Source organism: Stegodyphus dumicola, chromosome 1, assembly GCF_044657685.1.
Source record: "Stegodyphus dumicola isolate Sdum_Otavi_A_Nest chromosome 1, ASM4465768v1".
Taxonomy (NCBI): Eukaryota; Metazoa; Arthropoda; class Arachnida; order Araneae; family Eresidae; genus Stegodyphus; species Stegodyphus dumicola.
This window is the reverse complement of record NC_140768.1, coordinates 196,192,157-196,208,840: the sequence shown is the minus strand read 5'-3', so window position 1 is coordinate 196,208,840 and position 16,684 is coordinate 196,192,157. Positions and strand designations below refer to the sequence as shown.

Genomic DNA, 16,684 nt, shown 5'->3' with positions numbered 1-16,684 from the left:
TAACGCTTAAATATTTTCTCTTTTGAGTTAGAAAATCATGTCACAAAAGTGATTGGGCACTCCATCAAATATTTTTTTTTTAATTCTTAAATATATATTGTTGCGTGCGCACGGGTTCATTACGAAATGAATGCACAAGTCCGACGAAAAATGAAAAAAAATTTATTATTATCACAACGAATATGCTTAAATTTCCTAAAGCATTCGTACAGTATTACAATATCTCACAGTAGTTATCTTTTAACTACTTAAACGTTCAGTAGAACTTAATTCAAAACAGCTAAAGAAAGCTAATCCGCGAATTCGATACAGTCAACAAGAGCAGTTTTCTAAACAACACACTAAGTAACTACAACTAACTGAGAGGTTTTTCCTCTTTTTATAAGATTTTAAAATCGTGCGCGAGAATTTTCTAGTACTTTCTCAAAATCAAAAAGAGATATTTATTAAATGTTACATGCACGCGCTCTTGCATTTTCAATTTTCCGGCTTAGCTTTCTTTTAATATTCGTCACGCACTGCACTGCATGGGAAATAAAACCATTTAATTTACAATTCAACTAACATAAGCTATTTAGATACCAAATCCGTAACACTGCCCCCTTCCCAAGGACTACACGTCCCGGGCAGTACAATCCCTGGACAGGAAGCCAAACTTACAACTGTGGCATAAATGCAATAATAAGCATTACATTACAATAATAAACAACATGAACAATAAATGCAAGAAATAAAACAAATCAAATGCTATCAAATACAAAATACAAATCAAATACTAAATACACATTTAGAAAAAAAGGACCATGGTCTTACACTATTTACAATTATTTATATTACATACTATGGCCATAGTAATGAGCTAACCTGTCGTAATGAGCGACTTTAGGTTTAGATTTCGAAGACTTACGGATCCGAACCACGACGTCATTCAGCCTGTTTAGGACTGTGTACGGACCATCCCAAGATTACTGTAATTTTGGACAAAGTCCTTTCCATCGAGTCGGATTCCACAACCACACCTTGTCTTCTTCGTGGAATTGATGTTCAGTAGCTCTTGTGTCGTAGCGGGTCTTCATCTTCTCCGTCGCCAAGTTGACTCGTGCAAAGTTGTGCATCACTTCAAACCGGGCCTGGAGATCTTGAATATATTCCTCAGGCAAAGAAGGAGCATCTGGAGGGCGACCAAACAAGAGATCACAAGGCAGACGAAGGTCACGACCAAAGAGCATCTCTGATGGGGAATAGCCGGTAGTCTCGTGGACAGCACTGCGGTAAGCCAGTAAAAACAGTGGCAATTTCTTGTCCCAATCCTGTTGGTTTCTGGAAACTACTAATGAGAGGTTATTAAGAATGGTTCGATTGAACCTCTCTACCATGCCGTCCGACTGGGGATGTAATGGCATCGTTTGGGTTTTGTCAATGCCGAGTAGTTTGCATAGTTCTTTGATTACTGCCAAAGTAAAATTCCTTCCCTGATCGGAATGTAACTGAAGAGGCACTCCGAACCTGGAAATCCAGTGCTGTATCATCACCCCAGCTACTGTAACAGCCTCTTGCTGGGGAATAGGGTACGCTTCAGGCCACTCGGTGAAGTAATCAATGACAACGAGTATGCATTTGTTGCCATCAGCAGTTTGTGACAGAGGTCCCAAGATGTCAAAAGCAATACGTTCAAAAGGTGCCCCTACGTTGTAACGTTGCAGCTTGCCTCGGCTGCGTCTCTTCGGTCCTTTCCGACCTGCACAGGCTTCGCAAGATTAGCACCACTTTTGTACGCCATCCTTTGCATTATTCCAGTAAAAGCGCTCACGATCTCTCTGCAAGGTCTTCATTATTCCAAAGTGACCTCCTGTAGGGCTGTTATGTAGTTCTTTAAGGACATCAGGAATCCGGGATCTTGGAAGTATCAGTTGCCATCGGAACGTCTTCCCATCATCCGATTTGAATTTCCGGTATAAGACGCCGTTTCGAATGTGAAGCGAATCCCAGAGTGCCCAGTATTGTTTTGTTGTAGGACTACAGATAGAAATGTCCTGCCAGGTAGGTTTTCTGTTTGATGACTCCATGAAATCAATTATGGGTTTAACGTCGCGGTCTTCCAGCTGGTCTTTCCTTACTTCATCATCACTCCACGGGTCTTGAGCAGCCGATGTTGATGTTGTAATTTGTCTTGCAACAGGAGTCAGCAGCTCGTATTTCGCTTCCACCCTGGAACAATATCAGCAGCTTTCTGGACAAGGCGTCGGCGTTCCCATGTGATGATCCCTTACGATGACGGATAGTGATGTCATATTCTTGGAGTCTTTGTATCCACCTGGCTATTTGACCCTCAGGATTCTTGAAATTTAAAAGCCAGGCCAATGAGGCATGGTCTGTGCAGCGGAGGAATTTTCTCCCGTATAGATAATGATGGAAATGTTCTACAGCTTTGACTATGGCGAGCAACTCTTTCCTGGTGACACAGTAATTCCTCTCCAGTTTAGACAGGCACTTGCTCCAGTACGCCACTACATGTTCTTGGCCGTCTATTTCTTGGGACAAAACAGCTACAACACTTTCATTGCTCACGTCTGTGTCGAGAATAAATGGTCGGTCGAGCTGAGGATACATCAGGATCGGAGCAGATGTTAAAGCCTCCTTTAAGTTGTTAAATGCATCCTCGCATTCTTTTGTCCACAAGAACTTTTGCTTTCTCTTTGTCAGCTTGTGAAGGGGTCTTGCGATGGAAAAAAAGTCCTTCACGAATCTCCTATAGTAGGTGCAAAGCCCTAGGAAGCTTCTCAACTGATGGACATTTTTGGGACGTTTCCAGGATTTAACGGCCAACACCATTTCAGGATCCATGCACACACCTTCTGCAGAGATGACATGTCCCAGGTAAGTCATTTCCTTTCGGAACAATTTGCATTTAGCGGGACTCAGCTTCAGATTGGCTTCTTTCAGTTTCTGAAGCACCTTCCTAAGATTTTCTAGATGTTCTTCAAAACTCTTTCCAACGATGATGGTGTCGTTCAGGTATATCAGGCAGGCTTCGTAAGAAAGGCCTTTCAAAACTGTCTCCATAAGATGTTCGAATGTTGCCGGCGCATTACACAGTCCAAGCGGCATCACCTTGAATTGCCAAAGCCCTTGTCTCGTAGTAAATGCCGTCTTTTCTCGGCCTTGAGGCTGTATTTCTACCTGCCAATACCCACTCTTTAAATCAAGTGTTGAGAACCACTTGCTTTCAGAAAGAGTGTCTAGAATGTTGTCAATTCTAGGAAGAGAGTAACTGTCTTTCTTCATAACCTCATTCAAACGGCGATAGTCGACGCAAAATCTTGTTGAGCCGTCTTTCTTTCTGACTAGGACGATGGGAAATGCCCATGGACTTGCTGAAGGCTCGATGACATCGCCTTCTTCCATATCCTTTAAAATTGTTCATACCTCTTCCTGTTTTGCAAACGGTAGACGTCTTGGATGTTGCTTGATTGAGGGATGATCGCCGGTATTGATTCTATGTTGTGTCAAACTAATTCGACCCATGTCAGAAGACAAGCGGGAGAAAACAACTTGAAGATCTTTAATGACGCGATCGGCAGCATTCTTCTCTTCATCGTTTAATTGAGCATTCTGAAGTAACTCTGATGTAATTCTTTCTGAAGACACGTATTCTTGGATGTTACTCTTTCTTTCAATGGTGGTTATTGGAGTACATGCTGCAACCACTTCACCTTTCTTAATAATTCTCACCTTTTCAGTTACATTAGCAACTCTGACCAGGATAACTGTTCTGGATGGGTCAACGAGTGTTGAAGCTACTAGTACTCCTTTTGGGCTATTACAGTTATTGGGATATTCTATCATGCCGTAGCGGAAATTTCTGTTTTCGGCTATGGATCCAGGAAGTAAAATTTCTGTTCTTGCCAGTATTGTGATATTGTCTTGTGCTATGATTTTATGGACAGATTTAACTTCTTCATCATTAACTCCAAATAATGCTATGCCCTCAGATGTAGAATGCAACTCGTTATTTTTAAAGTCCAAGGAAAAATTGTATTTCCTTAGAAAGTCCAATCTGAATATGCAAGAATCAGTGATCTCTGCTTCATATGCCGTGTGATGGTAAGTGGCACTTCCAAACGTGATATTAACATTTACTTTTCCGTCGATGTCGATCTTCTCACCGGACACAGTCTGGAGGGTAACACAGGGCGGCGTCCAGATAAGTTTGCTTCCCAGGTGTTGAGCCAAATCCTTTTGGATGATAATAACGTTGGCTCCTGTATCTATTATCATATTGCAGGGAACGTCATTAATATGTCCTATTATGAAAAATACATTACTGCTGCCTCTCACTGCAGAAATCTGAAGCGCTTTAAACTGGGGCTTTTCATTATCTGTTCTATTTGTTGTTTGACAGAAGAAATGTTTTCTTCAATTTGAACAACTTTGTTTTCAACCGTGTCTATTCTGCCTTTCATAGCCTCAAATTTATTTTCTATTATGCAGGTTATTTCCCTTTCCATCTCTTCCTGTCCAGCTTCAATCTTTTCTTGACCTGCTTCAAAAATACTTTTAACCAGATTTCATCTCCTCTTTAATTTCTTCTTTAAAAGATGTTTGGCCAGCTTCCATCTTTTCTTGGAACGCAGCAAAAGCACTGATGAGCTGCCTCAATTGTTCTTCCATAGCTCTTGTTATTGGCATTCAAATCCCACTTCTGACACCAAAAATTGCTGCGTGCGTACGGGTTCGTTACGAAATAAATGCACAAGTCGATGAAAAATGAAAAAAAAATTATTATTATCACAACAAATATGCTTAAATTTCCTAAAGTATTTGTGCATTATTACAATATCTCACAGTAGTTATCTTTTAACTACTTAAACGTTCAATAGAACTTAATTCAAAACAGCTAAAGAAAGTTAAACTGCAAATTTGCTACAGTCAACAAGAGCAGTTTTCTAAACAACAACAAACTAAGTAACTACAACGAACTGAGAGGTTTTCCTCCTTTTATAAGATTTTAAAATCGCATGCGAGAATTTTCTAGTACTTTCTCAAAATCAAAAAGAGATATTCATTAAATGTTACATGCACACACTCTTGTACTTTCAATTTTCCGGCTTAGCTTTCTTTTAATATTCGTCACGCGCTGAATTGCGCGGGAAATAAAACCATTTAATTTACAATTCAACTAACATAAGCTATTTAAATACTAAATCCGTAACAATATTAATTATTATTGGATTACATATTAGTCTCCAAAAACATCATCTAATTTGATTAAATCATTAATCAATGCATTTAAACTTTTGACATTACTTTCAGAAACTGAAAGTGTCTGATTGCATCATATTGCATTTATATTATTATTAACCTTTTTCTGTTAAAAAGGAAGCATTGTATGTTTCATGATCTAAATTAATGCCTCACAGTCCATATATAAATATATTATATATTTTAATTCAGTGAAAATTTAACTACATTTTAATGCAATTGTATCACTTTTCTGAACTTGCACAAATTTCCAAACTTTCATAAACACTAGCAGAGCAATGACTTTTTAAGAGCAATTCTTTTTTTTTGACGAGATTTTAATTAATCTAGACCAGTTGTTTTCAAAATTTGTTGGCTCACGGAATCCTTAGAATTATAAGTTTTTTCAGGTATCCCCATCCTATACATACAAAAATATATCTTAAAATGATATTTAAAATAGATCAACATATTATATGCACTTCATGTAAAGAATAATGCAAATTACTCACTAAATAGCACTAACTTGTGCTCCATACCCTTGTCTTATATTTACTGATTAAGATGAGCTTGCATATTTTTTTTAATAAACTGTCGAAGTCTAACTTTAGCAATTACATTTCATATTCTGCAATTAATTTTTTTCTATATTTTGCTTTGGTTGCACATATTTTAAGAAAGCTCTTTCACTTAAATATGTTGTCTCAAATGGCATTAAAATGTGTGTGAGAAACTCCTAGGTATTTTGCATAAATTTACAACCAAAAATTTAGGAGCTGCTCTTGCTTATATTTAGACTTTAACATCAAATCCGTTGATGATGATGATGTCGTGTCTATGACAAAGTGCAATTATATAGCTTCGAAGCTGTCAAAGACAGCTTTTGCAACCTTGGCAGCTATCGGTATAAAATAGGTCCACTGTGTCTTCAATGCCGATGTTAAACAGTCTGGCCTGGATTGCTGGGCAGCTGAAGATGTGATGGCGAGACAGTGGGATGTCATCTGGGCAATGAGGCCAAATGTTGGTGTAACTACGCTGTCCGTCTTGCAGAAATCCTCATCCCTGTTAAGTGATTTGTGTTAAGTCTGGTTATGACTCAAATCTGTTGATATGTCAATAAGTTGTTACCTGTCCTTCGCTAGCATGCTTTCTGATTTATTATAGTGCTTGAATGTACTTCTTTTATCCAGTCATACTTGGTATTTCTTCTGGAAAATATACTTTAATAGTTTTTTTCAATTACAAAAGAATTTTTAATACAGTCATCCTTTTTTTAAGTCAATACCTTTTCCATTAGAAAACTGTTTAGTTTTAGAAAAGTATTGCAGTCACACGTGATGACTAATTAAAATTAATCGATAACTAAATGTATAAAGCTAAACTAACATATCTTCATATTAATTAACTAAAAATATCTTCATATTTTTAGTTAATAAATACTATTTATAATTTACTTTTTGAATTTTTATTTTGAACACAGCTTGACGAACACTGACCTAGACTGTTTATTATGTTTTCCTTTTACATGTACATGAATGCATAAAAGAGAAAGCTTAAAAACTGTATGACTGAGGGTTACTAAATATAGTATAACTTCATTTTTTTTATTAATTTCGATGTATTTATTTAATAAATTTATTTTTTCTGATATTCAAATTTTTAAGTTAAATGATTTATTTTGAATTAATTTTAAAGTTAAATGATTAATTTATTTTGAAAGAAAAAATGTCGGAATGCTTTTGCAAATCAAAAACAAGTTTTTAATGTTTTACCAATTGAATTTTCTCACTTACAGGATATAATACTATACGTACTAATTATCTCAACAAATGCAGTTCACTGGTATGCCTAAGTTTTCAGGCCTCTATGCAGTGACACACTTTACATACACCTACTCATGTCATTGGCACCTACTCATGTCACAAATTCAAGATTGCACAAAATACTAAATCCAAATATTTGCAAAAATATATATTTGACCTACAAGAAAGTCAATTAACTAGATTCTTCAAACAAATCGATCAGCTGGAATCTCATTTAAATCAGTTTACTGGCATTTCATTATAATTTGTTTGCATTTTAAGAAATAATTAACATACCTGATGAACTGTTATATTTTTCACAGGAGATGTCTTTAATTTGGATGATGCAACACTTCCCACTGACTGACTGCTATCTTCATCAGCTGATGCTAATGATATACTTCTCCTCCCTTTCCTTTTCTTTTCTTGGCTATATAATAATAAGCAAATAAAAATCCAGTTTCAAGGTAACAGTACAGAAATTTAAATACATACATAAACAAAATAAATTTTAAAATATATAACATGCTCATAAAAATTACCAAATTTCAATGCTGCCATTTTTTTTGCTTGACTTTAGAAGGCAATCATCAGTTTGACAAGCACATTCACAATCTTTTAAACTAGGGAAGGAAAGAATATTTAAAATAAATCCTAACAGTCATTAATAAAACAAGTCAGGTTCCTAAAAAATACTTTTATCAGTCACTTTGGTATTAATAAACCAAGTGAGGTTTTTTACAAATACCTTACTCATCATACATATCTGTTTAAATCTAATTAAGAAAAATTTGATTACATGCCTAAATTTATCAGAATGCCATATTTGGAGAAATTAAAATTTCAGAAATAATATTTTTAAAAAATTATGAAAGGTTTTGCCCAAAATGATTTCTTAAGGTTTCTTACACTCTTGCTGTACTCACAGTCTACCAATCTGCCGTTGCACTTGCTCCTGATAATCCATCTCTTTTTACCTTTTTAATTCTTTGTACGAAGTAAAAAGGAAGTATTGTAGTCGCGAAAAGTTTCAGGCAGCATATTTCAACGAAAATATCCATTTTGACTGCTATCGAATGCAATTTAACGATGTTTTTTCGTGATATCTGTACGTAAGGACAGAATAAAATACTCTTTTCCTTCAAAAAAATTATAAAACTGCTTTAAAATTAATTCTGAAGAGAATTTTTCATGGCGTCTGTGCAAACGTATGTACGTATGTATGTATCTTGCATAACTCAAAAACGAGTAGCCTCAGAACATTGAAATTTTGTATATAGGACTGCTATAACATGTAGATGTGCATCTCGTATCTTGGTTGCAATCGGCCGCACCAAACGTATATAAATATATTTATATATATATCTACTCTGTTACCCGGCTCAGTGATCTCAGTTTCTTTACTCTTATATGTTTTTAAATTGTACATTTTTTGCTTTAAAAATGATTGAATTATGTTGTTTTTATCTTTCGGTTAAGGATTTTATGCCTTTAGTAAATCTGTGTGCAATATTTTTAGAATTATCAGCAATTTTAAAGTTGTTTAATTGCCGCTAAGCCTTTTTTTAATGGCGGCCATTAATGCTTACATTTGAAACAGGAGACTAGTGGATTTGTTGCCAATCTAAAGAAACTTAGCTTCGCAACAACAAAGATGACGCATTCATTTATCATTGCCAATTAAATCATGCTTAATTCTTTCTGGAATTTTTTCGAGGAAATAAGTGTTTGAGATTTACTTTGTAATTTTTAATATAGCTATTTTGAGTTTTTATGTATTTTTGACTTCTCGCGAAATGAGAACTGAATTAATTAAATGAGAAATACTCAATCGTCTGTGAAAAACTTTTTGTTTTGTTTGCTTAATTACTTTTATACATCATTCTAGCTTTATTATAGTATTTGAATAGAACATGTGGCAACGATTAGATAATTCTATTCTTTAAATGATATAAATTTTGTGCATTATGAGTTATAATATGAACGAAATATATAACTTAACTGTTATATAATTATTGGATTATATAACAGTTAACTTAGTTTCTGTTACATAATTATTATATAAGTTATCTGTTATATAATTATTAATACTGTTAAGTGAATCTAGCACCAGAGTGTGGCTATGGTAAACAAATACTAGAGTGAATTTTACAGAATGCATTTATTCTATTGTGGTTTATGCGCTGTCGGCGAAGTAGATTTAATTCAATCCAATAAGTTTAAATGAAATGCAAGAAAAAATGCATATAATTTAATATTCCAATACAAAGAAGTCATGTGGTGTACACATCAGATTTTTTAGCTTTACTAATAAGCAACATTTTCTTCACACTTCTGCCATATACAATTCAACAAACAAACTCACAAATAGACAGTCTCCCAAGTTGATTATAAAAAATCTTTCATTCTGTGCAGTGTTGTCACTGCACAAATGAACGAGTTGATTATAAAAAATGTTTCATTCTTTGCAGTGTTGTCACTGCACAAAATGAAGCCAAAAAGGAAGCATGAAAGAATACAGAATAAAATGGTACCTTCAATTAATAGGACACTAGTATCTCTGAATATATTAGTGCAGATGTCTGAAATTCTGTAAGTAGATGGAGCAGAAAATCACATGTCATTATGTCAATTGTATGTCATCTACAGTTGAAGGTTTTTTCTTAGAACAAACATTTCCTTAAAAATTATTTTTATACAGTGAAATCTGAATGTACAAACCAGTCCCTTATATGCTTTTCAAATTACATAGTATGCCAAATATCTTTGACCTACATATGTATATGCAGATATAATTGTATAAAATTTATTTCTCAAAGCTTAGCTCCTGCATTTTACAATTTTAATTTGTTGCCTTTCGTATACATAATTTGCCAACTGAAATGCATAATTTTAAGTCCAATATTAAATACTAATACTAATCTTTCCATTTTTTTTAATATTTTATTTTTTTTACTCAAACATGACAATTTTTTTTAAAAGGCAACTGTGACATCAACAGTGATAAAATGAGCTACAAATTGCATTTCTGAATTTGAGGGATCAAAATTTAATTGGTCATTAATAATGAAAAACAGATTTAAGGCTGAAAAAATATTTTTCATTTTTGAGGTTAAATACATGTATATAATTTCCTCTGAAGTGCCTTAATGAGATTCGAATTGGGCTAATCTACCATTTACCGATTCTTCGTTTTTGTATTTTTGCTTAAGTCTTTTGTCACACTTTAATTCTAACGTTTAAAATATGTCTTACTTTGATCAGCATATTTCTTACAATTAGTATTGAAATTTATTTGTAAATATTCAAGTGTTTATATTGTTTATTTAATCTTTTATATTTAAACATTTCATTGCACTTTATTATGTTAATATTGTCAACGGAACCATAGTATCTAAGCAACCTTTTGGCGTACGAACTAAAAATTTTCTTTTAACTTTTTCCTAAATTTTGCAGCTCAATGCATAAAGTTTTCGACCACATAGGTCTTTTATAATTTGTTCTCTTTTCTTTAATTATATATATATACACACACACATATGTAAGTGAGTAAGAAAAATAAAGAATACATAAAAGATAAATTCTAATTTAAATTAGCAGCACAAATTAATTTCTCTTCTTTATTTTAGAAATAGTAATCACTGTGTCAATTCAAGATTAATAGATGTCATATCATTCTTACATAATTCTGAAGATGTAAATGGAACCAAAACTCAATCAGCCAATAATAATTTTACAGTAATATTTATTATCCAATTCAAAAAGCATTGAGAACCAAAAAGTAACTTGGTCTGAATTAAGACTTCATCCTGAACATAAAGCACTTGTTTTCTACTCTTCAGCTTAGCTAGACTGCAGTCTGCTTGCTGCCCTCTTCTTATTGTGAATCTATCAAAATTGTAAGCATTTTGCAAAAGGCACAAATAATGGGCCAAGTTATTTGTAGCCGCAACATGCTAACTGAAATAAAATGCAGAGTTTCCTATCCATTGTGTTCTTCCTCTTCAATACGTTCTACACTATCAACTTTTGCTATGTTTTTTTCTATTTTTTCATCACACACACACACACACACATATATGCAAGGTGTGGCTATTATTTTTCAGGACTGCTCTAATAAAACTTGAACAGATGATGTTAAAAACGAAACCTTTTCATATGTTTCGAAGTAATCCCCATCTGCCATATCACACTTTTCTGCTCGGCTGTATAAGTTGTGGAGACAATTTTTTAAGTCCTCTTTCGGAATTTTTTTCAATGTCGACGTCATGAAACAAAAAGAAGTCTGTGGGGACCAAGTCAGGAGAGTATGATCGAACATTCCCAAACTCAAAACTGTGATCAAAGGAACATGCTTTGTATATGTTGAAGACATCAAGAAGAACGTGATGTCGACATTGAAGAACCTTCCCAAAGAGGACTTTAAAATTTGTTTCCACAACTTATACAGCAGAGCACAGAAGTGTGTTACGGCAGATGGGGAATTACTTCGAAACATATTAAAAAGTTACGTTTTTCCCATCATCTGTTCTGGTGTTATTAGAGCAGTCCTGAAAATTAACAGCCACACCTTGTATATATATATATATATATATATATATACAAAACAATTCCTTTGAAAACAAAACACTAACATGCCCAGATTTTCACGCATTAAGCTGCAGAAAAAATATCATTAAAGACATAAAGTAAAAAATTTAGAACTAATTAGAAATTTCACAAAGACCAAAAAAAGAAATTCATAATTAATAAATTTCAAGTAATCATATAAATACAACAAAGAATTTTATAATGTTAAAAGCAAAACATTTCAAACAAACAAAATCCCACTTTAAAAAATTTTATGAAAAATGAACAAAAGCAGAAGAGGAATTCAATCAACCTCAACGTCACTTCATCAATGGGGAGGAACTTTGAAATTTCTCTTCTACAAAAATCCTTGCTTTTCTGTATTCAGAAGAACCATTTCAATGTATTTTAATTATAATTAAAATAGTTCACCTAAAAATTCTGGCCCTTCCCCAAAGCATATATATATATATACCTCATCACAAATCTTATAACATAGAAATTTTGAAAATAATGAGACAGCACAGTTTATAATTATAGTATAGAAATAACCTTTCTTTGTCATTGAAATCAAATGGTATCGTAACTTCATCTTCCATGAAAATTACTTTAGTGGATATAAGATACAGATGCAAGCTTCCATTATGAATCATATGACGAATCTAGAAAAAAGGAGAACAAATTTTAATGCATTAATATTAGTTTTAAATTTTAAATACAGAAAGCCAGAAGCAGAGACACATAAGCAAAAATGAAAAACAGCTTGGAATACAAATACAAATAACAAAAACAGAAATAAATACAAAAAAAAATTCAAAAGTTAAACGCACCACTCAATAACAGAAGTCAAGAGTTACGCCATACAAGATGCTTCTCCAGAGGGATGGTATGATAGGCTAAAGCTATTAATTTAGAATTCAAACAACAAAAATCAGCGTTATATTTTCAAAATTTTACAGGACTAGTTTTGATGGTTTAACTGAACCACCATCCTCAGCTGCCAAAGCGCAAATGAATGAGATAAGATATAGTGATTACATAAAATAAGAATGGCTGGACAAGAGTTAAGCTACTGGCACCATTTATTGATGAAACAAGAACTAAAATAAAATTTCCTTAAAGGCTAAAGGCAAAGATGGATTGGAATTAGGGTTGTTTACTAGAACAGAAAGATTTTTTTTAATGTGAAACGCCTCTAGAAAATCTAATTCATTAATGGAAGATGTTTTTTGAATAATTTTTGCAGCAGAAAAATTGAAAGTGTGATTTTCGGACCAACAAAGCTCGGCAACAAATGACTTATGCATTTCCTTTTTTTTAACATATGCCTATTATTCCTTAACACAAAATTTTAAGGCTCTCTTAATTTGGCCAATATAAATTAAACCACAATGGCAAGGAATCCTGTAAATGCCTCAGGAATTCACATCCGAAATGGGGTCCTTGAGTATGGAACTCGGAATTTTATTGATAGGAGACTAAACGAATGTATAGCTAAATTTCTGCAAAATATGTGCAATTTTATAACTAACTGATTGAAAGAAAGTAATAACAACTGAATTCTTATAATCTCCTAAAACAAGAGTGTGCCTTTTGTGGTGTTGAGAATTTTTTAACTGCTTGATTAATAATATTGGGTGAATAATGTCAAAGCTACTGCTTTTAAATAATTTAATTCTTGATCAAGAGCCAATTTGGAGGAGCAAACTTGAAGTGCACAGAAAACATAGGAATATAATGAAGTTAACTTTTGTTTAATTGGATGGCATGATTTAAAATGCGGTGGAAGGCAAACTGATGAAGGTTTATGGTAAACCGTAGTACTGAAATTGGATGTGTTACGTGTAACCAGAATGTCGAGGAACGGAAGAGAATTGGATGTTTCAAGTTCAAAAGTGAACTGAATTGCAGTATCAATAGAATTCATTGTTGAAAGAGCTTTATTTAAAAATCATTTTTATTACTGTCAAACAGGGTAAAAGTATCGTCTACACAACGGACCATACCGGGAAGTTGAAACTTTCAAATAATTTTGATTGAGAGTAATGCATGTAGATATCAGCCAATCCCTCAGTTTGCATGTAATACTTATTTTGGAAAACAAAATGTGTGTTTTTTTTTTTTTTTTTTTCCCCAAACAGAGTTGAGTGAGGGAAATTAGCTCATCAATTTCGATGTTAGAGAAATGAAATTCATGAAGTCTGGTGTCTAGACATCTTAATACACCCACCACTGGAACCTTAGTGAATAATGACATCAAAGAAATTTTACATCAAAAGAAACTATGAGTAAATTTCTAGGAGAAATGCTTTTAACTTTTTTTTTACAAACTCTATTGAAATTTTTATGGTGTAAATGTTATTATCTAACAGAGTTGAAAATCTAGAAACTAAATATTTAGCTAACAGGTACCCTAAATTTGATATAATAGGGCAGAAAGGAATACCACTTTTATGAATTTTGGAAAGAGTATATAATCTGGCACAATTCACAACAGATGGGATAAGCGAATGTTTTAAGTTGCTTGAAATGATTTGTGAAAATTTGATTGCAGTTTTTATTGACAGGTCCGAAGGTGAAGGATCTTTAGGGATCGGATTATATGGTACTTCGTTTAAGAGTTTACGCCATCGATGTAAGTCAAGGCTAAAGTAATTAATTCTAAATTAAAAGGGGTGTGGTGTGGTGTATTTAATTATGGCAAAGCACACTAGGGCTATCTGCCTAAGGGGAGGGATGCCTTTGTGGAGGACTTTCTAAGGGAAACTGGCTCGTATACACGTTACACATGGGGAAAACCACGAAAACACCCATGCAGCCAGCCCGTTTGCGGGATTCGAACCTCGGACCGAACTACCAGTGTTTAGCGACTTTACCGCTCGGCCGCTGGTGGGCCCTAAATTAAAAGAGATGGGCCAAAAGGCAGTCATGGATAGTCAAACAAAAGAAGGAACTCCCTTATCTCTGGGATATAATAATACTAAAATTAATATTACCAGTATTTCAATATTTTATGAATCTTTTTCAATCTTTCACATACCAAGTTAAAACGTGAATAGCTAAAAATTCAAGTAAATCTGTAGCAACTGAACTATAGCCAACATAATATATGCATTATTTTGCAGTATGTAGACATTTAACAATTAAATATTATACAGATATGTTTCAACTAAAATAATAAATTCACATTAATTTATACAAGATCTAAAATCAAATATAGGTAAACATGGATTTAAAAAAAAAATTCTAAAGTCAAAATTTTAAAAAAAACTCAAAATATATACACAAATTTTCTCCAGAAATAAAACTTGCGCTTTACGCTCTTCTGGTGAACAAGTTTAATTTCATGACATGAATAGAATGTATTCTTATGAAATTTTACTAGCTTAACAAGTTTAATAGACTTGTAAATAAAAGTTTCTTTTCACAAATTTTGTTTTCATTGAAGCTGAAATATCATGAAGCTTAAACTGACTGACCAGCCTCTTGCCATCTCACTATCAAGCTATCACACAGTTCTGCTGAACTCTTTAATTTTTTCTGGTTTTTCATGATCATATATGATGAGCTAATCAAATATAGTAAATCAGTAATATTATGAATTTATTACAAAACACAATTTTAAGGGGGGGGATTAGAGCATTATTAAAAAAACTCTATTTACCTGACTCATAGCTGTGAAGCAAAGCTAAGCTTTTTGAAAAGGAAAAAATATCAAAATTTCAAGTCACTCTTACACATTGTTCCCGAAGTTAGATAAACAGTAGAAATAACATCAAACAAATTAGGCTTTATTACTACACTGGCAGCACTGCACGTGTCCCTTTTAAATTAATGCAGCATGTCCTGGCAATCTGATGTTCAATTTTTCATTTGAGGGTAGGTGTCTCTTATATAATGCTTCACATGTTTCAAGATTATCTCACTTGGAAAAAAGCAGAAAGAAGATTGTGTGGCCTATTAATTTTAGTAAATGTCCTACATAAGTTTATGAAATGCTTTTAGCAAGCATTTGCTGGAAGTGCAAGAGTTTTCATTTTCAAAGGCAGCCACATGTCAAGCAATGATGATCAGTCAAGAGATGATTTCACTACACTTTAAAACAAGGATGTCAAGGATGTTGTGGGATGCAAGAATGTTGTGGATGTTGTGGGCTGCATGTGGCCCACAACAAATATTTTTGCAGCCCGGCCAATATATCGGTAAATAATAATATATAATAATAAAATAGCATATCGACGAAGAAAAAAATTAAATGTTTACTGCTAAGTAATTAACGATAATTTATTCAGTGTTGTTAGATTACACACAGCGAGCTGACACACACACACACACTACTTAAATTACAAATGCGTGTGAGTAGCTTGCGTTCAGCTACCTTTGGCTTTTGGGGGACACGTGCACTCAGAACTTGTACGCATCCCCAATGGCCGAATGTGGCCGAACTCATGGTCTCAGTTTTCCAAACATAGTTTTGTACGATATATTGGTTATATTTATATTATAAACTTTGCTTTATTATTAATTATTACTTAATTCATATTGTTACGGATTTCATCGTTATTTATTTAGTTAGTTTTTTTAATTTAGAATTGTAATTAGATTTGCTTCATGTTGCCTTAGCAACGCAGACGATTTTTGAAAAGACAGCTGCGTTGGAAGGTTAAAAATAGAACAGCGTGTGCATTTAATACCTAATAAATAAATATCTCGTAATTGCTGTTGCCATCCACAAAAATCCAGATATTTATAGATGTTTCCAGTATATTTGAGAAATTAATTATAAAGCTTATAAAAGCCGAGAACAAACTACTCATCTCACTAGTAGCTGTAGTTCTAGCAAACTGTTTGTTTACTTAAAGCTGTGATTGATTTGCAGCGATTTCGCTGTGAGATAGAATTAGTTTCTCTGTTTTGAATTGATTTTTGCTAAACGTTTGACATTTTGTGATATTGTTAGAATATTTTTTGAAGAAATATTTCAGCATTTTGATTTATCTGTTGTGGAAAGAATAAATTTTTGTTAACTTTTTAACGTTAACCGTGTTTATTCCAGCCCTTTGTATTCA

At 33.4% G+C, this 16,684-nt stretch overlaps 1 protein-coding gene across 5 annotated transcripts in view; it reads right to left on the bottom strand.

Annotated features, from left to right (window-relative positions):
• Positions 1–16,684, bottom strand: part of LOC118202825 (histone reader KMT2E-like) — a 185,567-nt gene that overhangs the window by 77,636 nt on the left and 91,247 nt on the right. For all 5 annotated transcript variants that reach the window (XM_085824546.1, XM_085824532.1, XM_085824538.1 and 2 more), the window contains 3 exons: positions 12,168–12,277; positions 7,589–7,669; positions 7,344–7,476 (listed from right to left, as the gene is read on the bottom strand). In XM_085824546.1, the coding sequence (XP_085680672.1) occupies positions 7,344–7,476; positions 7,589–7,669; positions 12,168–12,277 (324 nt within the window). The remainder of the gene's footprint in view (positions 1–7,343; positions 7,477–7,588; positions 7,670–12,167; positions 12,278–16,684) is intronic.